Here is a 22,521-nt window from a genome sequence, read left to right on the forward strand (position 1 = left end):
GTCTCTTGCACGAATTTACTGCTCTGACTTGGGCAGCCGCATGTCGTTGGCTGGGTAAACAAGAAATATGGCAACCAAACTAAACTGGGGAATGAACCGCATGCAAGGGGTTTCTGATGCTGAGTAACATTGGCTTTGCGCAGGAAATATCAAAACAATGCAAGTATTTGGAAGACTTGCGTGTTCTTGAGCAGAGCAGTTGGATTTCCTCCATTTATTCATCAGCCATGCCGTAGACAATAGACGGTTTCATGCTGAGCTCTTGTGTCATGCCATCGATAAGCGCCCACCTCAAACTGCCGACTGCTTCGGAGACCAATGCTTGGTTAGGAACTGACCTAGGCAAGGCTGCCATGGATGGGTGTCAGCAGCCGCGCCGTTGACACCTCCTTGCTCCCGCGACTCATAGCTGGACAGATCCGAAATCCAACTTGAGGCGAAGAAGCAATGCAACGTCCCGGTCTGACTTGCTGCCGCCCTTATGTCCGGCCAGGAAATTGGAAATGTTTCAACGCGTCCTCCCTGTGCCTTTATCTTTTCCTCGTACGTGACCCTGGCCCAAATAGGTACAGCAGCAGACAGCAGGCGGAGATGCCCGACCATCGCAACTTACAGTTGGCTGCTCATGTTGCTACGGTAGGTTCCTGACAAGCACATCCGGATCTCTGGTGTAGTCCAGTGGCTGGGCGGATGGCAGGCCGGCCCTTGCTAGACTACCCCCTATCCAATCAACAATTCGCCAAGCTCCGCCCGCCAATTTGGTGTTTGCCGCCAAGGGCCACTTACACTGGTTTTCACAACCTCTTTTCCGCCGAGGGAAATTTTCTTCCCTCCTAAATCTGCTTCCCTCGACACCCGCGCACAAGCACAACACCGAACACTCGTCTTGGGCGGTGCAAGCCTGGGGTGCGTTCCATATGAACTCGTTCCCGTCTCTTTAGCATGCATCATCACTAGACGTTTCCGCGGCACCGGTAACGAACCCGCAGACCCGCACCGTAGGCCCCCCCCGGGCTCACTCCGAAGGGTCGCTCTTCTCTCTCTGTGCCACACTCCAAGCATTGGAGTTTTGGGACACCCACATTTTGGTCGACCCCACTCTCCCGCAACCGGGCACGAGTCACGAAACATAGCGCGCAAATTCGCAGTCTCCGTCATCGCAACATCCCTGCATTCCTGGTCGCCAAACGATCAGGTTCCGGCTCAATGGTCTAGAGGTATGATTCTCGCTTTGGGTTCTGACATCTGTCTACCTTGCGAGAGGCCCCGGGTTCGATCCCCGGTTGAGCCCTCTCTTTTGCATTTTGCTCACATTTGAAAGTGTACTTGGACTTTTCAACTGGATTGAAGCGAGGGTGGGGTGGTTGGCGATGATTTTTCTTCTGAGTCACTGAGCATGAATGAGGGTGCAAGTCGTGCGCCTGCCGGCGAGTTGTGCAGGACCGCAGCGCTGCAGTGCTATCTCTCTCTATGCCTGCTTAAACAGGCATAAGTGGACCAGGGCGGTTGCACCCCACGTGATACCTAATCCTGCAAACGTGTACTTTTCTGCGCATTTCCATCTGTTGGGGGGAAACAAACCTGCAATGTGAGGATCAACGGGTCAGTCGAGATGAACAGCGTCGCAACGGGCGAGGGACGCCCACCCGCACCAATTTCGAGCAATCTCGTGCTACCGATCCTGCGTTTGGTCTTCAGTGTCGGCTCATTGGCACTTTCTTTGGGGACCACCACTAACCCCCCAGATCCGCCTAGCGCACCGGGCTGCCTCGATTGTGAACCCCTGGTCCAAACCCGGTGAAATGACGGCATTCTGCTCACCTGCAGCAGCTGGCAGCTTAGAAGGCGGTTGAATGCCACCCATCAGGGCAACCAATCTCTCTGGTTACAGAGTACATTATTAGCACGGGTTGGGATGGGAGATGACGAACCTCGACCTCGCCCCGGCCAAGCTCGGCCAGCACCGAGCCGGTGCGTGGAACAATACGGCAGATGAACGACTTGATGATCCTTGACTGGCTGCAGTGGCTGCAGCAGCAGCTGCATCTGCATCTGCAGCTTCAGCTTTACTGCCACGAACGAGCAAGTCCACAACCCAAAAAAATCAGGGTTTCGCCATCCCGCTGCCCGCCCATCCTGTTCATCAAACTCTGCCGGAATCTTGCGATACGAGCCGGCGCGTGAATCTCCGATGGCGGATGAACTCTACAGTGCTACACCCTACCGTCACACCGACTCTGCCGGCGGGGAATTGAGTTGCACTACTGTTATCAAACCTACCCAACAACTACCTATCTTGACAACCGCGGCCGAGTGGCAGAGGGGGCGCTCGAAAGGCAACCCATACATGGCGTCTCTGCCTTGTCTCGTTGATGAGGCCCTCGAAAGAATCCGCGTACACGGCGTTCGTATCGGTGTTCGCCTCGGCGTTTGGCTGACGTCCATCCCCCATGCCCAAAAATACATCAAGCTCGGCTCTTGGCCAGATGAGGTGCTCGCGAACCTGATTTAGTGGCATTTACAGAGGGGCCATCGCAGCTCGCAGTGCTAAGCTCAAATACGTACCCCCGCCGTGGGCCCCGTGCATCTGTTAGGGGCGCCGACCACCCCATCGACCGTGCAGCTGCCATCCCTATCAGTCACACCAGACGCAGCACACTGACTTTAGACCCTAGTGGGTCCTCTTCTCCCCCCTCCCCCCCTGGACAATACTACGATGTAGGCGACCTCCCTCCCTCTGGCAATCCCTCCACTGCCCAGTGCTCCCCCCCCGTTGATTGTCACTGCCTCAGCCAGGGCAGCCCGTGCAGCCCATTGGCTCCCACTTCACCTTGGAGCTGCTAAGGCATCCCAGCTCTTTCCCTTGGTTCCCACCGCCCGTTTTTGCTGGCCTGGGCCACGCCGGGCCATGCCAAGCACAGCGTGACTGCCATGCAGTGCTGTGCTATGCTGCGCTGAGACGAGACGAGACCCTTCCCTGGGCGTCTATTTCTATCTCGAGAGACCCCAGCATCGTTGGCCTCTGGGTTTTCTGCTTCTTACATAGACCGTCGCCGTCGGAACCAGATCAGCACAGAAACCATCACCTCTCAGTAGCTCATCACTGCAATCACTTAGACCGTCGCACCGCACGGAAATACCAGCTCCAACAGCTTACACTCTCGCTCAAAATCAGCCATCATGCCTGGAGTTCGTGAGTAACCACCCTTTTTTTTCTCACCCTCCCCCTTCGTCTCTCCCATGATCAGCAAACGTCGCAATACGCATCGCGACCTCGTCCAAAAAAACATTTCAGCCCCCTTGAAAACCAGTCCAAACAAAGAACCCGATATCGAATGCCAAGAGTTTTCACTAACACGCCCCCCCCACAAACAGCCATCGACGCCCTTGACAACCTCAAGGCCAAGTTCAAGTCCATCTTCAAGAAGAAGGACGCAAAGCCTGCCGAACCCAAGCCTACCGAGTCCAAGCCCGCTGAGACTCCTGCCACCACCACCACCCCGGCCACCGAGCCTACCAAGACTGACGCAGCCCCCGCCGCTGCCCCGGCCAGTACGTTTCCGTCACCAGCCATCGGGTCTCAATAACTGTTTCACTGACAAAAACCACAACAGCCGAGCCCGCTGCTCCTGCTGCCGCTCCCGCTCCTGCTGCCGAGCCGGCCAAGGCCCCTGAGGCCGAAGTCAAGAAGGATGATGCTCCGGCGACTACCGAGCCCGCCAAGGCTCCCGAGGCTGGTATGTCCAGATACAGAGAATCCGACAAGTACAGTCGTCCTTGAACTAACACGCGTTTGCAGCTCCCGCAGCCGCCGCTGCTCCTGCCGTAACCACCGAAGCCCCCAAGGCCGCTGAGCCAGCTGCTGAGCCGGCTACCGCTCCTGCCCCCGCCCCTGCCCCGGCTGCTGCCACCGAGCCGGCCAAGACGGAGACCCCCGAGACCACTGCTCCGGCCCCTGCCCCGGCTGCTGAGACCGCCGCCCCTGCGCCCGCACCGGCTGCTGCTCCCGCTGCCGCCCCCACCGAGGCTGCCAAGCCTGCGGAGGAGAAGAAGGAAGCTCCCCCCGCCTAGACGGCGTCGCCGAGCATCTCCCATCTGGGCTTGCGATTCGTCTTTCATGATCACAATCGGGAGATAGACTGAGTGAGAAACTCGGTCGAAATCTACCGGATGCGTGAGCGCTTTGCCGGACAGCGACCGAGGCCAGCAAGGGGCTTATACAGCCGCACTCGCCATTCATCGGGACGCGGAGGCAAGTCACGGATAGGAGAACTTGCACCAGGGGGTTACATGGTTTCTTGATTAGACCTTTGGTCTAGTATGTTCATTTGCTTAATTGTCGGATACCCATTAGTCGAGTAGTTAAATCAAGCGTACCTTGCTTACACTGATACGGAGGCTACTTCGCCTGTGTTTTGTTTTTTGTTTTTCCGGCCAATGTTTATTCCATCATTGAACTGCTTTTCCCTTGCCTTACTGCTATATTCACGCGCCGAGCAATCCTCACGGGATGCTGCTCTTGGTGGGGGCGTGTATATCCCACGGGCTCATTCCCTATAGACACCATCTCTGATCCTCACGCAGCCACTGGCTGATCCCGGGATCCGTGGTTTGGCGTCCTTGTCCCACCTTCGGACGGCATTCGGAGCGAACCCCTTCCACGCTGGACAAGGTGGCGCGTGTATGGCTGTCGGCAAACCCGAAACTCTTAATGGCATGCCTCCCATCCTCTTCATCATCCGCTCACTTGGCCCACGGCGCCTTGGTAAGTGTTATCTGCGCATCCGTCGTGTCGGCCCCGCCGCCCTGCCGAGCTTGCAGCGCTCCCGGCGCCGGCATGGGCAGCATGCCCGGAGGAGGAGGCGCCCGCGCCGAAGCCGCCGACGAGGGCGGCGGCGGCTGCCGCGAGTACGGGATGCCGGTTGGCGGGGGCATGCGGCCCGGGGCGCCGGTCGCCCAGGGCGCGGCTGTGCCGGCCCCCTGGGGGGGCGGGGGCGCCGTCGTCGCCGGGTAGTTGTAGGAGGGCTGGTTCGCGGCGTGGACCGACTGGGTGACGGGCGCGGCGTCGGGGTCCTGGTCCCAGGAGAAGAGGGAGCCGAAGGTGAAGTGCTGGACGACGGGGAACTTCTGGAGGACCTCTGCGTTGAACATCTTGAGCATGCCCTGCGTGGGAGGAGGAAATGGGTTAGTCGGCAGCCACCAGGGGGGACGAGGGAAAGTGCGGCGCCTTTGGCAGTCCCCAACAACCCCAAAAAGGAGGGAGTCTCACCTTGTTGATCTTACCCCAGCCGTCCTTGACGCCGGAGACGTCAAAGAGGATGGGGCTGTGCTCCCAGAAGGGCCCCTTCTTGACGTCGTTGATGAAGCCGACGGCGGAGAAGTACATGTTCTCCGCGCGCTGGGCCTCGACGACGGCGGCCTTGACGATGTCGCCCGTCTTGGGCGCGCCGCGGACCGAGCCCTCGGTCGGCATCGGGTCCGAGTCGGACGACACGGGCGCCGTGAGCTGGGCCGAGCCGAAGATGTAGGGGAGGAAGGAGTGGTCGTCGAGGCCCCAGACGCCGTGGGAGCCGGCGGGCTCGAGGGTGTAGGTCAGGATCAGGCGGCGGACGACGCGGAGGTAGGGCTCGATCACGCCGAGGACTATCGTGCGGTCCAGCGCCGCGGTGTCGGGCTGGCCATTCTCGGCTGCGGCGGCGGTGGCTGGTGTTGGTGTTGTTGTCGTCGTCGTCGTGTCGTCGGCGAAGAAGGAGAGCTTGTAGAGCGAGCCGAGGAAGGCGAGGAAGGAGAGCTCGTGGCCCGTGCCGTAGTCCAGGCGCTGCGGGGAGCCGAATGCGCCGAGGAGGTAGGAGAGGAGCTCGGAGGAGGCGGCTTCGGAGGCCGGGGTTGCGGGGAAGGAGAGGACGGAGTCGGGGAGGTGTTCGGAGAGGAGGGCGGGGGCGCGCTCGGCGAGGAGCTCGTGCCACTTGCGGAAGGAGACGTTGCCGAAGCGGCGGGGGCCCGGGTCCGGGGGCGCGAGGTCGATCAGGGAGTCGGCCGCGGCGAGGAGGCGCTGGAGGGCTGCTATGGACGGCGGGAGTCCCTTCTCGGTGGTGGAGGGGAGGGAGGTCAGGGGGAAGGTCGTCGAGGGGCCGCCCGAGGGGCTGCGGCGCGGGCAGAGGGAGCGGTTGAGCTGCAGGAGGAAGAGGAGGATGTCGCGGTAGGCGGTGGTGGTGAGGAAGGTCGCGAGGTCGGCGCCCGTGTTGATGCGCTTGGTGGGGGTTTGGAAGCTGCGCGGGGTTCTGGGCAGGGGCCTGATGGAGGGGAAGGCGGGCGGCGGTGCCGAAGCCGTTGTTGAAGACGACGGGGGATTCATGTTTTTGCGTGATTGTGCGAGCAGCACGCCAAAGTCTCCTGGTTTGGGGAATCTGTTCGCGAGGGCCCCAAGGTTCGTAGCTGTGCTAGCTCGGATAGCTCCCGGCGAGGTCGTGCGAGCGCGAGGGCGAGGATGGAGGGGCGAGTGACGACACACCGACTTAGTCAGCGGGTCTGGACCGTCAAGGCCTCTCCGTATCCCAGTAACTACCCGGCGCCGGTTTGGCTCACTCGACAAGTTTGAGATGCTGAGCTAACTTTCAATCTAGAAGCCTGCGCCTCTTTCTCTAGATGCTTCACTTGGACAGTCGAAACCAAAAATGTCTGTCGAAACGGGTTCATTAATTAACGTCTATGCTTAGGTTCTACGCAACCCTCGGCCTGTCTGAGCGCCCATCCACGACACCTCCCGAATATGAACAGTATGTACTCTGACCGAGCTCGTTGGTAAAAAAAAGAAGAAAAAAATATTAGGGCTCGGTAATAAAAACGTGGAAATATTAGTACAAAAACCACAATGACCTCTTGCCGAAGCCATCTATTACGCCGCAGAACGCGCTGCCTGAGGCTCACCTCATCCTAACCGAGTGTCTCCGAATGCGAGATTCGGGTCCCGGACCTGCCCCCTTTTTTGGTGTATTTTTCGTACCTCTATTTCAGCTTGTCGCTCACAAACTGCTTAATCTGGTCTCCGTAGATGCTGGGGTATTGCAGGTGAGCGACGGGATCGTTGCCGTTGCAGCAAAACGGATCGGCCGAGTCGCAGAAAGACTTGATGTTATCTCCAAACGGGCATTTGAATGCTTGCGGGCGCGGTGCGAACTGGCTCATGTTAGTTGACTGGGGATGTCTGTGTTATGGGGGGCGTAAACTTACCCCCTGTGTTTTGCAGGTCCCGACCTCGTACGGGAATCCGGCAACGTAGCGTGGGTCGCCCATGAAGATGGCCACTTTGACCATTTTCAAAGCATCCTGCGAGACGAGAACATTGGTGTCCTTGACGCCCTCGATGCTGTCGCCGCCGCCGCAGTATGCGTTGTCCATAATCTGGGCTCCCTGGACGTTGGTCAGCTTCTGTGCTGGTGTTCCCGCTGCTGTGCCAACTCACCTGTGAGAATCCCAGCATGACAATCTTCGTTTGGGGGCATTTCTTGTTGAAGTCGTTCACAGCGGTGGCAACAGCGTCGGTGCCGTTCTTGACCGAGTCGGCATAGCTGATTCCTTGGCAGTCTGATGAACCCCCGCAGGCAGGGTAGATGATGGGCTCGTTGGTGGCCCCTTGGTTTGCTTTTGTGAGTTCGTCCACGATTCCGGCAGCGGCGCCAAAGCCTGGAGGAGCCGTCGTCTCTCGGGCTCCGAATATGTGAATAGGCGGGCAGTCCTGGCCCTGTCGTCTCTGTAGGGAGTGAGGCGAGGCTATGGCCTGGCCGAAAAGGAGTGCAACTCCAAAGCTGAACAGCATCTTGAACAATACAGGTTGTCGGGAGGAACTCGTGAAGGGCTGGCTTGGAACGATCTCAACATCAAATCAAACCCCCGCTGGAAAGAAACGGCTGGCATATGTAGCTCGCGAGAACCCAGAACAAAGGCCAGAAGAGGGAGCCTTGGTGATATCAATATGCCACACTTCTGAAAAACTTTGTCCGGAGCTTTCGAGACAACGAATTTGAAAGCGGCTGAAAAGAGAAGGCCGTTGCTTCCGACAACAAGATTTATCTGCCATCCGACGGGCGAACCTATTGTCCGGCACTACATACCACTGAGTGGTGGCTGCATCTGTCCTCGCCTCACTACCAAACTCGGCAAAGGCCCAGATAGGACGAAACGGACGAGGTTGCCACTCCCATGCGCTCCGACGCTGGTGACGGCATGAAGCTCTAGCTCCGGGAGGCTGAAGGCGGGAACGGGACGCGTCGCAGCATTCAGATGAAAAGTATGTGTGGCCGGCTGAGCTGCATAAAGCACGACCGGCACGGAGTTTCCAATGGAAGAAACATTGGATAAAAATTCCGAAGAACAAGTGAAAATTGAGAAAAGATCAGCGTCGACAAGTGGTGTGAAACGCGGTGGAGGTAGCGACGATTGAGTTGGAACACGTCAGTGTTTGACATGGACTTCCATGCTCGCATGCAAAGCCCATGTGCCCACTGAATAAGTACATGGCAAGCTTTTTTATCACAGATTCGCCTCGGCCTGGCGAATGCTAGAGCCCCACGAAGGGCAAGGACCAGCTTGTGATGATTTGTGTTGCGCTTGCAAGGCCTTGTCTATGTCGAAGCTGTGCTTCACGAGGTTCAAATGAAAGGTGAGGGTAGCTGCCGGTCCATATTCATAGTTCAGCGATCGAAAGCCATGGTTGCAGACGAGGGGTATGAAAACCAGAAAATCATGCAGCATTGCATGGAGCCACGTCGATCGAATCTGTGGACATTGCTTCGAGGTGGAGGATGATGATGAGAAGCCAGCACCGGCAAGGCTACGTTCGTTCACCAGGAACTGAGGTGTGAATCGCTAGATGCCCAAGACATGTGAACCGGCGCCGGAGACTTTTCTGAAAAAACAGCCTCGAGGGGACGAAGCCTCATTCAAATGGAGGGGCCAGAGTGTCGGCGCAACTCTCCGTCGTCAAACAAAACATTGTGTTCGAGCCGTGTAGTTGAACGTGCTGAGAAACATGGGCCGCCAACGGTTGGCACTGGCTTTGGATCACTTGTCTGCTGACTCAGCCCGCATAGTGGACCCTCTCCGGCCCCGCCCAACCGGCACTAGCTGACCCTGCGTCGGTGGGCGATCGAGTCGGAAGGCGCGATGAGCGCGTCCCTGTCGCGCGCGACCTTGAATGATGTTGCGCCATTGGACGAACAACTCGACAACAGACAAACGGGATGCCAAGGACCTCGAATCTCGCACGAAGCTACACTTCTAGCCCTTTGGATCCCGCCCATTTCCCACTTGACCCCTATTTCCCAGGGCCACAATATCCGAAGCTGCTATGTCGGCTGCCACCCGAAGCAGGCATCCGCGACAGGCAAATGACCATATCGCGGGGTCGTCCTCCGATGGTTTGTTGACCAGCAACGCCGACGAGGCTGTTACACAAACCCGCCGCAGCAAACGTCTCGGACATATTGACATTGCCGAGCCAGTCGATCTCGAGACTCTGCGACCAAAGAGAAGGCGACGTAGCCAGGGGCATAGCGAAGAGGATGACCAGGATGATGACGAAGATCCAGCCGCCCATACGGGCTTAAAGGTGCCAATTGTAAGAAATGTATGCTTTAACCCGTGCGTGTGACCCTCCATGACGCTGACACCCGCCCGAATAGGCCGCGGAGAGACCGCATAAACGACAAACACGATCGAGTCTCCGAGTAGACACGTTGAAAAAGGCTGCAAATAACAGCTACCGCACGAACAGTCGCCATGTCGACGATGAGCAAAGTCTCCGAGTTCCCGACCAGCCGGCAAGGACAAACAGAACACGGCTCGAGTCGGAGGCATCACGGTCGACAATGGCGCATACGGAAAACGACGATTACACAGCCGAGGTTAGGATTCCGGACGACATTTATGACGTCCCGCTTAGCCCACCAGCCAGACGCGAGCCTGCCAGAGAGCTACCGAATGCACCATCCCAAGAGCAACAAGTTGTCAACTGGACGGACCTTGAAACGGGTGATGGGCTCTTCGTCGAACAAGAGGCGCATGATCCAGAAACGGATGATGCAGACGCGCAGTTGTACAATGATCCCACCATCCTAGGAACACCGCCGCCTGCGCAGCAGACCGAAGAGGACCAGCATCTTGATGATGCCGCCCCTGAGCGGGATCTGCAATCAACAGCGGAAACCGAACAGATTCGTCGCCTCGTGGTTGATTTGGGCCCAGCCCCTCCCGAACCCTCAGCAGGCTCTGCTGGCGCTCATATAGACGATCGATTCATCTTCGATGCACCCGAGGGTGAAGATCGGCTGGCATCGGCCGCAATCAGATCCTATTCTCTGAAGAGCATCACAGAGCTGATGGGCGGGACTGGCTGGACGCAATCTCGTGTAGATACAAGAGTGGACATGGCGACGAAGTTGGAGCAACTTTCGAAGTGGAGCCGACCGCTCTGGGATCAGGTCTACCAGCTCAAACGCTTCTGGGAAGAGATGCCTCGGGCGCCGCAGTTCGGCGAGCAATGCGACTACCTGCACTCGAGCAGCGACGAGGCGTCCGGTGCCAGACTGGCTATCAAGAAAGTGGACAAAATCGTGCGGGAGATAGCAAAGAAGGCGAGGAAAACCAGCAACGGAGATGAATCGGACATGCCTCCCTCACGCTTCGTTGTAGATCTCTACGAGAAGATTATCCCGCTGCTCGTGATCGCCCTCGAGGCTGTGTTCCGGAAGGGCACCGACCTCGAGAGATCACGTTACAATGGCAGGTTTACCAAGACAACTCTACAACTCATGCAAAGGGTGGTTGCCTGGATCGAGATTCTCTACGAGGCAATGCAAGTAAATCTAGCAAGGAGGAGGCAGAAGGAACAGACGTTTTCAAAAAAGCTGAGCCGGGAAAAACTGGGCGAGTACCTGCGAGGCCTCAAGTTGGAGTTCAGGAAGACCTGGAAGAAGACGGACCAGGCCATTGAGCGCCAGCGAACCTACGAAGCAAGGCTGCAAGAGATGAGAGCGACGCAGGAGCGTGAACGTCACGAGATTGAGGAAGCTCGGCGGCGACAGCGAGAGCTCTGCGACAGGCGGCTGGAGGAATACACGAGTCGTCTTGCGGCCGAACGGCCCCAGAAGGAAGCGCGCTCTTCGCGGCGGACCAATCGTGGGACGCAGCGGGCAATGACAGTCCAAAGCCAGGAGGAAGGACCCAGCAGGCCATGGCGTGAAGAAGATGCCACGCGGCTCTTGCAGATATTGACCGCAAGACCCAAGACGGATTTACAGGCCCTCGCCGGGGAATTCGAGCGCAGCGAGGAGGATGTGGCCGCAATAGTGGCGTTGCTAAAGCAGAGCGCGAGGACGTACGCAGCATCGAGGAACAAGCAGGTGCCGGCGTTTGCTACTGTCTGAACGGAGTGCGCCGTTGAATGGAGGTGTTGGACTGCAAGCGTGTTATTTAGACGATACCCATACGTGCCCTACGCCTGGTGCGCTGTTCTTGAAGATGCAAAGACCATCGCAAGGGCACCAGCAACAAATTGAGACCCCAAATTGTCAAACGCTCTTCTTGTTTGATACTACAGTGTATTGCCCTCTACACGATGCGCTTGCTCGGCGAGGGAGGGGGGGGGGATGGGAGATGCCAGCGTTCCCGAGAGCCCGTTTACCATCACAACCGCAATTTAGGGTTTACAACATGTGAGCAGCAGGATGCACGGGGTTAACGACTTCACATGACAGAAGCATTCAAAAACAAGACAAGGAAAAATGACACAACCGAGCGGGCGTGGATGGCCAGGGACGCAACGGGGGGTCGACGTCCCGAGAGGCTTGAGATGCCCACGTCCCGCGGAAGCGGCATGGTGAGGTCTCATCCGTGCCTCTCCCCACGTGGCCCGATCGATCCCACCCGTTCGTGTCGTGGACGTGGTGACCGGGAGGGCGGCCGAGACGGAAACGGACGGCGCAGGGCGGGCGACGAATGCATGGGGGTAGGAGGGCGCGGGCGCGCGGATAAGACACCGCCCAAGGCCGTGGTACGGCGTACATGTTAGGCAACTGCGGTACGGGACGGGTAAGTAGAGTGAGACGCGGCTGGGCTCGTCGGGGACAAGGCCGCACACCGCCTAGACATCTGCCGAAGAACTTGGTTTGGCGAGCTGATGCGCCACGCATGCGTGACACATGGGTCCTGCTTGGGATTGCGGTTTGGGTCGGGGGTGTCCCGGTGTGCGCTGGCCGTGGGCTTCGGCAGATGGTTTTTGGGTGGCAGGTATTTGGAAAGGAATGCGGATGAGGGTTGGTCCCTGGAGGGCTGCTGACCGGGCTCGTATCTCGGGGAGGGTTTTCATGACACTACGGAAGAAGGAATGGATCACGGGAAGTGGATGGGTATGGCATACCGGATCACGATTGCACATAGCAAGAGTGTAAGACGGGGGTGATGAAGCCGCGCGAGGGACGGGATGGGGGAGAGAATGGCTTGGCTTGAAGCGGCGAGCCGCATGATGCGGCGGCGCGCCCGTGTTGTTCTGAACGATCCAGAGCACCGGGCGGTGGCCTGATTTAAAGACCCCGGATGGCGATTACCAATACGGCCGGCGAGACTTGTCTCTGAGGTTTGACTGGAGGGCGGGTTTTTGCTAACGAGGCGCCTGTACACGGAAGGGCGGGCGGCGCACATGCGGATGGTGGTGGTTTATTCGGATACAGCACTCGACACGTGCTGTGGAAGAAGGGGTTCAGAACATGACGGGCGGTGTTTAGGGCTGGGGATGCTCGGGCAATCAGGAGGCCGCAACATTTATCGGGGAAACAGGACAAGACAGGCAGGGCAGGGCAGGGCGCTTGGTGTTGCAGAAAGCAAAGGGAGGGGCTTGGGCTTGGGCCTGGATCGCCTTTGTCTTAACCTGCGTGTCTCTCCATGAGCTCGGGACGGCGTAGCCAGCCCAGCCGGGCGGCACTAAGGGGAGCGCCCGGCCGTGGTAATGTTTACCGACTTGCCGCGGAAAAGCACCTCTCGACGGACCGCATATGTAATTGCCTTTGCCAGTTGCCGCGGTGTTGGAGAAATTCCCGAGGGACAGACGAAACTGCTTGGCCCTGCACGCAATGGGTGCGGGAGCAGCAGCACGCTCAACAGCTGAAGCCGTAAAAATATAGCTGTAGATGTAACCCACCCTCGTCGGCTACCCTGCCGCACCGCGCAGGGCGTGGGAAGTGATGATGCGGGTGCGGGGAACCCTTGTATTGTCAAAGGGGGAAAAAAAAAACCACCAAAACGGGCAGATGTATGTACACTGTAGGGGCCCCCGGGGGGGCGGGTATGCGGGCGGAGAGGAGGTTCCATCGGACATCGGCGCAGAAAGATGGCCGTGGCCGAGGCTGGAGATTTGGGCCGATGGCTGCATGTTGAGGTTGGGTGGTAACAACTGCCGAGGACAGCACTAATAAAAAAAAATTGGAAACCAAAACAGAAAATAAAAGTAAAGGTTAAAGAAAAAAACCAGGGCAGAGGACAACGACTGAACGCCGCCATCTCATCTGCTGCTGGCCAAGTCGGCCAGGCAGGCGGAAGAGGCCCGGCGCCTGTCCCGTTTCGGGGCCGGGTGCATCTCTGGCGAAGGGCCGGCAGGTGATTGGTGCCCTGGGGATGCAGCAAGAGGCTGAGGCCGGGTTGGAATGGCGGAAAATGGGATGATGCAGGAAAGGCCTGTCTCGGACAAGGTGGGCAGGCTGTCGTCGGGCCAGGGAGTCGGCAATGGAAGTCGGATCGAAGACCGTGACGAGTATCCTCTGATAGGCTGCACCTGTTCTCCCGGGGATTTGGGCGAGACATGGCAGCAAAGAACGAGTAGAGCGAGCGAGCACTTGGCCAGCTGGCCATAATTCTCATTTAGTTATCAGGGAGATGCACAACTCAGACAGCGGGATGTGGGAGTCTGTCTGCCTGCTCGGAGTTGCCAGAGACTGAAGACAAGACAAGACAGACCGACGACATAAACTCAGTACACTACACATACCAGGGCCAGAAAAGTCACGACATTCTGCGCTCGAGTGGTGAGAGATGACTGACTCAAAATGAGTGAGTAAGTGAGTGAGTGAGTGAGTGTGTGAGTATTCTTTGCACCCGTGTTGAGCAGTGAGCGCATTTCACAACTGCCGTGCCCTCCCCCCCATATGCCATGGCCGTGCTATGCCTGTTTCCAGCATCCTACGGGGCCCCCCCCTCCTAACCCTCCCCCGCAGATAAGGGACCCGGTGGTGGGTCGGCGGGCGGCGGGTTTTTGTTTGCGATTCTTTTTTTTCTTCATTTCGTGCCCAGTTTACACGCCAATACAGAGCGCAGCTGGCTGCTGCCGCTGCCGCCGCCGCCGTGTGGTGCGTCATGCGTCGTTGACGCCAGTTTCTCGTTTGCGTTGCTTGGGACAGGCTACGTTGTACGTTGTTGTCCCGTTTCAGTATCCCGAGTTTCGGGACCTTGTCTTTCTCTCTCTCTCTAGCGGAGGGGAACTGCTAGTCTCTCCATCTCTCCATTTTTATTTTTATTTTTTATTTTTCTTCTTCTTTCTTTCTTCTGTTCCTTTGCGGAAACCCACTCATTCACCGGTGGGCTTGTCTTACCAGCAACCAACCAAGTCTCGGAGACGCCGGCCGACGGGATCGATCTGAGGTGCAATTCAGTCGACGCTGTAATGGCACCCGCTTCCTTGTTTCCGTCAACAGCCTTCTGCACTCGGGACGAAGGGGGACGAAGCCAGAATGCAACTGCCGAATTTCTGTCTGTCATGGCCAGCGACGAGTGTCCACCAGCCTGGCCTGATCCGACCTGGCTTGCCCACCCACCCTGCATCGATCGAGAGTTGGCACAATCCCATGACACCCTTGGACGCAGTCTGTGCCAGTTCAAGGTTTCCCGCGCAGGCACCCGGACGGGCAGTTGCCCATCTCCCCAATTCCCAGCTGTGAAGCGAGTGTGCGAGTGTGAAGGACAAGACAGCACCGGCGATCCGGCGAGCTCCCCCGGCCTACCGTGCCACGAACCCAAGCCATGTACTTGCTGCATGCCCTCCCGAGACACACCAGACACAGCATGATATGACAACGACAACGGCAACGACAGCCGCTGCCCTCACACCGTGACACCCTCCAGCAGAAGCTTGGCAGAAGCCTGCAGAATACTCATCACCCCTGCTCGGTCCCCTCGGCAGCGGAACCTACACTACTCTGGCACGCCCTCCCCCCTCCAAATCCCCCCTCTCGGCGGGGTGATCGACCAGGGTCCCCCTCCCTACCCCAGGATCTCTCGCGCCTTGCCCTCTTTGGCATGGACCAGACCTGCCCCCGGCAGCATTCTGCAAGCATCTGAGTGGTCACCGCCCCCCGTGGTACCTGGCACGCACCTGGCGCCTGAGGAAGGGTTACCGAATGCTGTGTAAGGTGTGGCATACCGTTTGCTCTCTCGCATCTTTTCACTACACGCTACACTACTTCCCAGCGCCATCCATCTAGAGTAGTGACGTGGGGATTTTCTTTTCGAGTCGTCCAGGGGCGACTCGGCGAAGTCCTCTGCGCTACGTCGCGAGCTACTGACACGGGTCTCGACACTAACTTGCCCGAGTTTTCATGTCGGATGTAGCTCGCTTCAACAAGACTGCGCATCCCCCCCCCAAAGGTTGGTGGTTGGTTTAACAAAGTAGCCGTCCAAAAGTCCGCGTCTCCGCTGGGCCTGTGTGTCCCCCGTACGGGGTTTTATCTCTCTCGCAATGTCTTGGTCAAAAGCTGTCCCGGGTCGCAGCTTGTTCTTCCTTTCTTTTCGCCCGTAGGTATACTCGTATCGCCAGAGTTTCCCGGTGCTCTCTCTTCCTTGCGTCGGCACAGCGCCTAACACCAGCCCTCCTGGACAACTCTCAACGCCCTTCTCGGAGCCCACACACCCCCTACAAACCCACATCCCATATCCCATATCCCAGAACCCAGAATCCCAGAATCCCTTGCGAATTCTAACCTTATTTCCCGCCCTCTTGTCTCATCCCACCCGAGACAGACGCCGATGCCAACGCTCCCCGTCTGCTGGGACTAGACCGGCAGACTCTTGCCGGCCTCCAATCTCTGCCTCCCAATAACCAATACCTGCTTCAGAGCCAGTCCTCCGTGTCCGTCCTGTCTTGGCCGCATCGCCCACGGCACATTCTCACTTGCCGGTCTGCTGCCTGTTAGACGCGCGAACACAAGTGCATCTGCCATCCCAAGTGACGCTTGTGTGGTGTCCATAGCTGAGCTGCACGCCGAACCACGCGGCATGCCCCCCTCACATGCCTCGTCGACCCATATTCGCTCCATGCATCCCAAGATAGCAAGTGGATAACCTGCACTCGGTACCTGGCCCGGGAAATACGTCTGGCGCCCGACTACATCTACTCTATACCCGCCCGCCTGCTAGTTGCTGCCGAGGTCTCTTACACCAAGCTCATACCAAGCTTATACACCAAGGGCAACCAACAACCACTCTCCCTCATCGACTTTTTCAGACTACTACCAGCCAAAGACAAAAACATCTTGTGGCAAACACTCCTCGCCCTTCCCCTCCCCCTCCCTCTCTCCCTCAGCCGTCAAGATGCGTAGCATTACGGAAACAATACTAGAAGCCTTTGCCCAGCATTGGCTGTCAATAGGCCTCTCGCTGGTTGTGGCCTGGCTGGTGAAGAACCACTATAACAACGGCCTCAATAAGCATCCGGGGCCGTTCCTGGCCTCGCTGACGGACTGGTGGCGCTTCTTTGACGTTAAGGGCTGCCGTCCCGAAGTCACACATCGGAGGCTGCATGAAAAGCACGGAGACATTGTGAGGCTCGGCCCCAACACGCTCTCTTTTGCCAACCCGGCCGCCCTCAAGACCATCTACGGCCTGAACAAGGGTTTCGTCAAGGTAACGCGCACCTCCCCCCCACGACAGTCGTCGGTGTACCCGAGCTTGTGTAACTGACAAAAACACGCAGTCCGACTTTTACATTGTGCAACAGTCCATTGCCAAGGGCTACAGGCTGGAGTCGCTCTTCAGCACGACTAACAATGAGTTCCACTCACAGTTCCGCCGCTGCGTCAACTCGGCCTTCTCCATGACGGCCCTGGTCCAGTACGAGCCGTTCGTGGACAACACGACCAAGCTGTTCCTCTCGCAGACCGAGAAGCTGTTCGCCGGCAACCCCGAGGGGTGCGACTTCACGACGTGGCTGCAGTTCTACGCCTTTGACGTCATTGGCGAGATCACCTACAGCAAGCGCCACGGCTTCGTCGAGAAGAACGAGGACATTGACGGCATCGTGGCGTACCTGGGCAAGCTGTTCCTCTACGTTGCGCCGGTAAGCTGGCCCGCCCCCCTCTCTCTGTCCTTCTCCCCCTCTCTTTCTCGGGGCCCCGGGGAGGAGGGACGGACGAACCAATGACTGACGTTTGTGACAAAAAGATTGGCCAAATCCCCTTCCTCGATATGCTTCTCCTCAAGAACCCAATCTACCTCAAGCTCTCCCAGTGGGGCTTCATCGACGCCACCTTCCCCGTCGCGCGCTTCGCCCGCGACCGCATGGCCGAGCGCCTCCCGGAGCTCGACGGCAAGGGGTCGTCGCTGCTCCCCGTCACCTCGGGCAAGAAGCTGGCGCAGCAGCCCGACCTGCTGTCCAAGTTCCTCGCCGCGCGCGAGGCCCGCCCGGAGTTCATGTCGGACGTGCTCGTGCAGACCATGGCCGTGAGCATGGCCTTCGCCGGCTCTGAGACGACGGCCATCAGCCTGGCCGCCGTCTTCTACTACCTGCTGCGCACCCCCGCGGCGCTGGCGCGGCTGCAGGAGGAGCTGGACGCCTTCGGCAGGCAGGGCGGCTTCAGCGACACGGAGACGGGGCTCGTCACGTGGACCGAGAGCCAGAAGCTCGTGTACCTCGACGCCTGCATCAAGGAGGCCTTCCGCATGCACCCGGCCGCCGGCCTGCCGCTGGAGCGCATCGTGCCCGAGCAGGGCGCCGAGATCGCCGGCACGTTCGTCAAGGGCGGCACCATCGTGGGCTGCAGCGCGTGGATCATCCACCGCCGGCCCGAGATCTGGGGCGACGACGTCGACGTCTACCGGCCCGAGCGGTGGCTGCCCGACGAGGCCAAGGACCCGGCCGCGGAGGAGAAGCGGATCAAGGAGATGAACGGCATGATGCTGCAGTTCGGCATGGGCAGCCGGACGTGCATCGGCAAGAACATTAGCCTGCTGGAGATTTACAAGGTCGTGCCGAGTCTGCTCCGGAGGTTCGAGGTACGTTGTGTGCGCGGGCATGCTTTGTCCTTTCCCCTACTCTCCTTTTCCTCCTTTCCCCATATCACACTTCCCATGTGCTCCAAACAAAACAACGTAACAGTGCTGATCTCCTCCCCTGCAGATTGATTTCCAGGACCCGAGCCAGGAGTGGGAGCTGGTGAACGCGTGGTTCGTCAAGCAGAACAACTTCCGGACAAAGTTTGAGAAGAAAGAGATTGTCAAGCCGGAGACCAACTAAAAGGCCGAGTCTTGATCATGATGGTGCTGACGATGGCGGATGAAGGGGGGGGGTTGAAGGTGTCTGCGGTCATGTATGACGGCAAGTTTGGGTACGCGCTTGACGACATTGGCGTGGACGACGTGAGCGGATCGCGATGGAAATTTTACCAAATCGGCTCATATTTTATATCCATCTATACCAATGATGTTTTTCGTTTTGGAAAATATGACAAAAACAAACACACAAAAAATATAAATATAAATATACCCCTTAATCCTTCATCTCGCGTCGTCGTCCGTGAACGGGGTCTACAGGATACCGTCTTGTAGCAACGGGTGTTCATATTGAATATACCAGACCAAACAACACACACCTTACCTTTTACCCTTTACCCTTTGCCCTTTGGCCCCCGCCCCCACCCCTAAATCTAATGCAAAAAAAACGAGGTCATCCAGAGGCCACCCGCTCACGCCCACTCGAACTCGTTCTTCAAGCCCTCGACGCCGCTGGCGTCCTCGGCGTCGAGGAACCCGCAGATCCTGCCCTCAGGGTCCCACGCCCGGCGCACGGCCATCAGCCGGCGGCCCTGCTCCTCGCCCCAGAACCTGGTGCGCCGGTGCCGGAAGTCGGCGTCGCCGAGGTAGCTGCCGGCGGCGTGGCGCTCGACGCCGGCCAGGACGTCGAGGGCCCAGCGCTGGCACCGCTCGTCGTCCTCGGCGCCCGGGTAGCACGTGTACAGCGCGAAGTAGTGGTCGGTCTGCATGCTGAGCGCCATGTCCGGCATGGGCCCCGTCCCGTCGGCGACGGCGGCGGGGGAGGCCTCGCCGGGCCCGGCCTGCGCGCGCCGCGAGCACGGGTTCATGGAGAAGTACAGGGCGAAGCTCTGGGGCGTCGGCAGCGTCGTGAAGGCCTCGCGCAGCACGCCGGCGACGTCGGCGTCGTTGGAGACGTAGGCGTTCTCCGAGATGTAGCGGTGGCCGGGCGGGTTCGCGGCGTCCTGGTCGGCGTACTGCAGCGGGAGGGACGTGGGCGTCGCGAAGACGGTGGCCAGCGGCCGGGGCGGGTGCGACGAGTGCAGCGGGATCAGGGCCTCCGGGTTCGGCGCGAAGGAGAGGAAGTTGGCCATGACCTGCGGCGTGGTCTGGCCCGGCGGCGTGAGGGTCAGGAGGACGATTTCCATTGTCGGGGAGGCCGTCGGGGAGACCTGGCGTTTGTGTTAGTTGAATGTTTCGAGGGGGTTGGGGGTGGTGTAGACAAACCTTGATCACCCAGTTGAGAATCTCCTCGAAGCGGTCGAGGGGGTAGAAGTAGAGCGACTGGTACATGCCCGTCAGGGGGCGGGTGCGGAGGTGGAAGCGGGTAACGATGGCGGGGAAGCCTGCGATGGCTCGTCAGAACTCTTGTGTTTGGCTTTCCGTGGATGGAGGAAGATGAGAAGGAGGTGGGGGAATGGAATAGCCTCCGGCGTCCGTTACTTACCCGGCCCGGCCCCGCGCGCCGCCCAAAAGAGGTCGGCGTTCTCCGTCTCGGAGCAGCGGAGCTCCCGCGCATCGGCCGTGACGACGTCAATGGCGACGACGTTCTCGCACGCCCAGCCCCAGTTCTGGTTTCAGTCAGTGTCTATTCTGTCTGTTCGTCCCGATTCCGATATTGCGTTCTTTGCCAAGCACCCGCCGGGTTGGGGGAAAGGGCCTCCAGAAAAAGGGGCGGATGACGGCGGCGAGAGAACAAAGAAGCAAATAACAAAAAAGAAATTTGAAATAAAAAGTGAAAGACACTTACCTTGCAATTCCACCCCATGCCGCCCTGCAGCAGGAACCCGCCGAGCCCGACGTCGGGGCAGTGGCCGCCGGGGAACCACCTCCCGACGCCCTCGGCGCTGTCGTCCCCGGGCCCGCCGATCTGGCCGGCCAGGTAGGCGTTGACCTCCCTGCCGGTGCGGGCCGGGGCGACGCTCACGACGCCGGTGGCGGGGTCGTAGACGATGCCCTCGTCGCCGCCGATGCCCTTGCCGAAGCCGCCCAGGTCCAGCAGCAGGGCCTCGTCGCGGACGGACCAGGCGGCCCAGCTGTGGCCGCCGCTCCGCACGCTCACGCGCCATTTGCGCTCGGCGGCGACGCGGACGGCCTCGACGACGTGGGCCTTGCGCGTCGCCTGGACCACGGCGGCCGGCCGCCGCGAGAAGTCGCGCCGGCTGTTGAAGACGCGGCCCCAGACGGCCACCGAGTACTCGGTGAAGGGGGTGTCCTCGGCGTAGAGGATCGGGAGGGACGGCATCTTGTGTGCGGCGGGGGGGTACGAAGGCCGGCGTTCCGTTTTGGTTTTTCCTTGTTCTTTCTAATTATTCCCCTTTGCTTTTCAACGGAGTGCTGTGAGCCGGACGACGTCTCTCCTGGCAACTGAGCTGTCGACAGATCAGGGACCCGAGTATCTAGGCGCGGCGGGGAGGGAGGGGCTGGTCGTTGGAAACAATAGACGGCGCTCCAGAAAAGAGATGAAGAGAGAATATCCAACCAGCGAAAACAACTAAAAAAAAAGGAGCCCTTTTCTTTCTTCTTCTTCCGGATCTGGGGGATCTAGAAGCCTGTCTCGCTCATTTCGGGTTCAATCGACGCCTTTGTTTTAAAAATGGTTTACACCTCGGACGGATGCAGCGGGCGTCCTTGAAAGTACCTAAATACGTTTCGTTCGTCCCTTTCAGCCCTCCTCCCCTCTCCCGATGCGATGCGCCCAATCTGGCCCTGGTCCACCAAGAACTTGCGGGACTCCAGGGCAGGGGGAGGGGGATGGGGAGGGAGGCTTACCTTTGAACACGCGTAGTGCATGCACGCTACGCTGCACTAGCCAGTTATAGCTATAGCTATAGCTACAGCTAGGTATAGCTGCCGCAGCACAGGAAGCAAGCTTAAGCAGGATAAGCTTCCGACAAGAATCATCGAACGACAATCCTCTCTAGCTAGGGGTTGGGAATTCGGCAAAGCAGGTGGGCCAATGGGGGTTTCGTTCGTTCGTTCGTCCGCTCGTTCGTTCGTCCGGTACAAGAGAGAGAGAGACAGAAAGATTGGAAAATGCCGGGCAGAAACTAGTGTCCTCTGCGGATACTCCGTACAAGTCCGAACAAAACGGTTTCATCGTGCGCGAAGTCACGTCACGTCACTCGCACGACGAACCTGAACCATGCCCTCCCTCCCCCCTCTTGCTCAGCCAGGTACAGCCAGGTAGCTAGCTAGCTAGCTAATCACTCCCCCACCAAAAAGCTCCGCCCCTCTTCGGCGGGGGCCTCTTCCCTCCCTACCTTTCCCCTTCTTCCCTTCCGCCTCCCACTCACCCGCGCCATCCCGCCGCCATTGGACAATGGCCACGACGGACGACTCGTGCGTGGGCTTTCACTGCCATGCGTCTCCCCGCCCTTCGATCAAGAGGTGTCTTGTTTCATGGGATGCGGGGGGAGACTTACACACACATTCACCACTTATACACGCACTCACACACGCAGTCCAGGTACATAGTTCAGGTAACACACCACACACTCTCTCTCCAGGAACCCGTCCAGGCACACCGGGAACGACAAGGGGCGTGGACAGGCACCCCCGGACTAGCCGCTGACGAAGCTGCCGTGGCGCACATCACGACGAACCACAACCGCCATGGCCACAACCATGCTGGGGATCCAGCCCGCCAGCACTGCCACAACTCGTGGCCTTGACGACTCGTCTTGCCGGCCGCGCGTTGGCTATAGCTGCGTAATACTCACGTTGGGCGTCGACCGGCCGGAGCCATTGCCGGAAGAAGGCAAGGCAGAGGGACAGAAAAACACAAAACATCACCCCATCTTTCACCGGCGATGGAGACCCTCGGACGGCGGATGTGCAGCGAGAGGAAAAAGGGGGTATCGTCCATTGCTACCTCGTCCCGTCACACGCATTCCTCCCAGATTACACGCCGCGTCCCACGCAACGTAGCGCAGCACGCGACGGCTCTAATCCGTC

At 58.9% G+C, this 22,521-nt stretch overlaps 6 protein-coding genes across 6 annotated transcripts; 3 read left to right on the forward strand and 3 right to left on the reverse strand.

Annotated features, from left to right (window-relative positions):
- Positions 1-3,180: 3,180 nt before the first annotated feature.
- EsH8_II_001442 (uncharacterized protein) lies at positions 3,181-4,071 on the forward strand (the record flags this gene model as incomplete). The annotated part of the gene is made up of 4 exons (XM_083264740.1): positions 3,181-3,193; positions 3,376-3,552; positions 3,615-3,737; positions 3,800-4,071. 4 exons carry the CDS (start codon positions 3,181-3,183, stop codon positions 4,069-4,071), a joined length of 585 nt encoding a protein of 194 aa, XP_083122062.1.
- A 672-nt stretch (positions 4,072-4,743) lies between these two features.
- Positions 4,744-6,355, reverse strand: EsH8_II_001443 (peptidylprolyl isomerase RRD1; the record flags this gene model as incomplete). Its single annotated transcript, XM_083264741.1, has 2 exons — positions 4,744-5,163; positions 5,270-6,355. The coding sequence occupies 2 exons, from the start codon at positions 6,353-6,355 to the stop codon at positions 4,744-4,746; spliced, it is 1,506 nt and encodes a 501-aa protein (XP_083122063.1).
- Positions 6,356-7,005: 650 nt separating this feature from the next.
- On the reverse strand, positions 7,006-7,816 carry EsH8_II_001444 (cutinase; the record flags this gene model as incomplete). The annotated part of the gene is made up of 3 exons (XM_083264742.1): positions 7,006-7,176; positions 7,231-7,410; positions 7,463-7,816. 3 exons carry the CDS (start codon positions 7,814-7,816, stop codon positions 7,006-7,008), a joined length of 705 nt encoding a protein of 234 aa, XP_083122064.1.
- A 1,530-nt stretch (positions 7,817-9,346) lies between these two features.
- EsH8_II_001445 (uncharacterized protein) lies at positions 9,347-11,423 on the forward strand (the record flags this gene model as incomplete). Its single annotated transcript, XM_083264743.1, has 2 exons — positions 9,347-9,625; positions 9,681-11,423. The coding sequence occupies 2 exons, from the start codon at positions 9,347-9,349 to the stop codon at positions 11,421-11,423; spliced, it is 2,022 nt and encodes a 673-aa protein (XP_083122065.1).
- A 5,206-nt stretch (positions 11,424-16,629) lies between these two features.
- On the forward strand, positions 16,630-18,550 carry EsH8_II_001446 (cytochrome P450; the record flags this gene model as incomplete). The annotated part of the gene is made up of 4 exons (XM_083264744.1): positions 16,630-16,941; positions 17,012-17,374; positions 17,479-18,309; positions 18,434-18,550. 4 exons carry the CDS (start codon positions 16,630-16,632, stop codon positions 18,548-18,550), a joined length of 1,623 nt encoding a protein of 540 aa, XP_083122066.1.
- A 448-nt stretch (positions 18,551-18,998) lies between these two features.
- EsH8_II_001447 (FAD-binding oxidoreductase) lies at positions 18,999-20,809 on the reverse strand (the record flags this gene model as incomplete). Its single annotated transcript, XM_083264745.1, has 4 exons — positions 18,999-19,736; positions 19,792-19,910; positions 20,012-20,135; positions 20,315-20,809. The coding sequence occupies 4 exons, from the start codon at positions 20,807-20,809 to the stop codon at positions 18,999-19,001; spliced, it is 1,476 nt and encodes a 491-aa protein (XP_083122067.1).
- Between the last annotated feature and the right edge of the window lie 1,712 nt (positions 20,810-22,521).

This window comes from Colletotrichum jinshuiense, chromosome 2 (assembly GCF_051148585.1).
Source record: "Colletotrichum jinshuiense chromosome 2, complete sequence".
Lineage (NCBI taxonomy): Eukaryota > Fungi > Ascomycota > Sordariomycetes > Glomerellales > Glomerellaceae > Colletotrichum > Colletotrichum jinshuiense.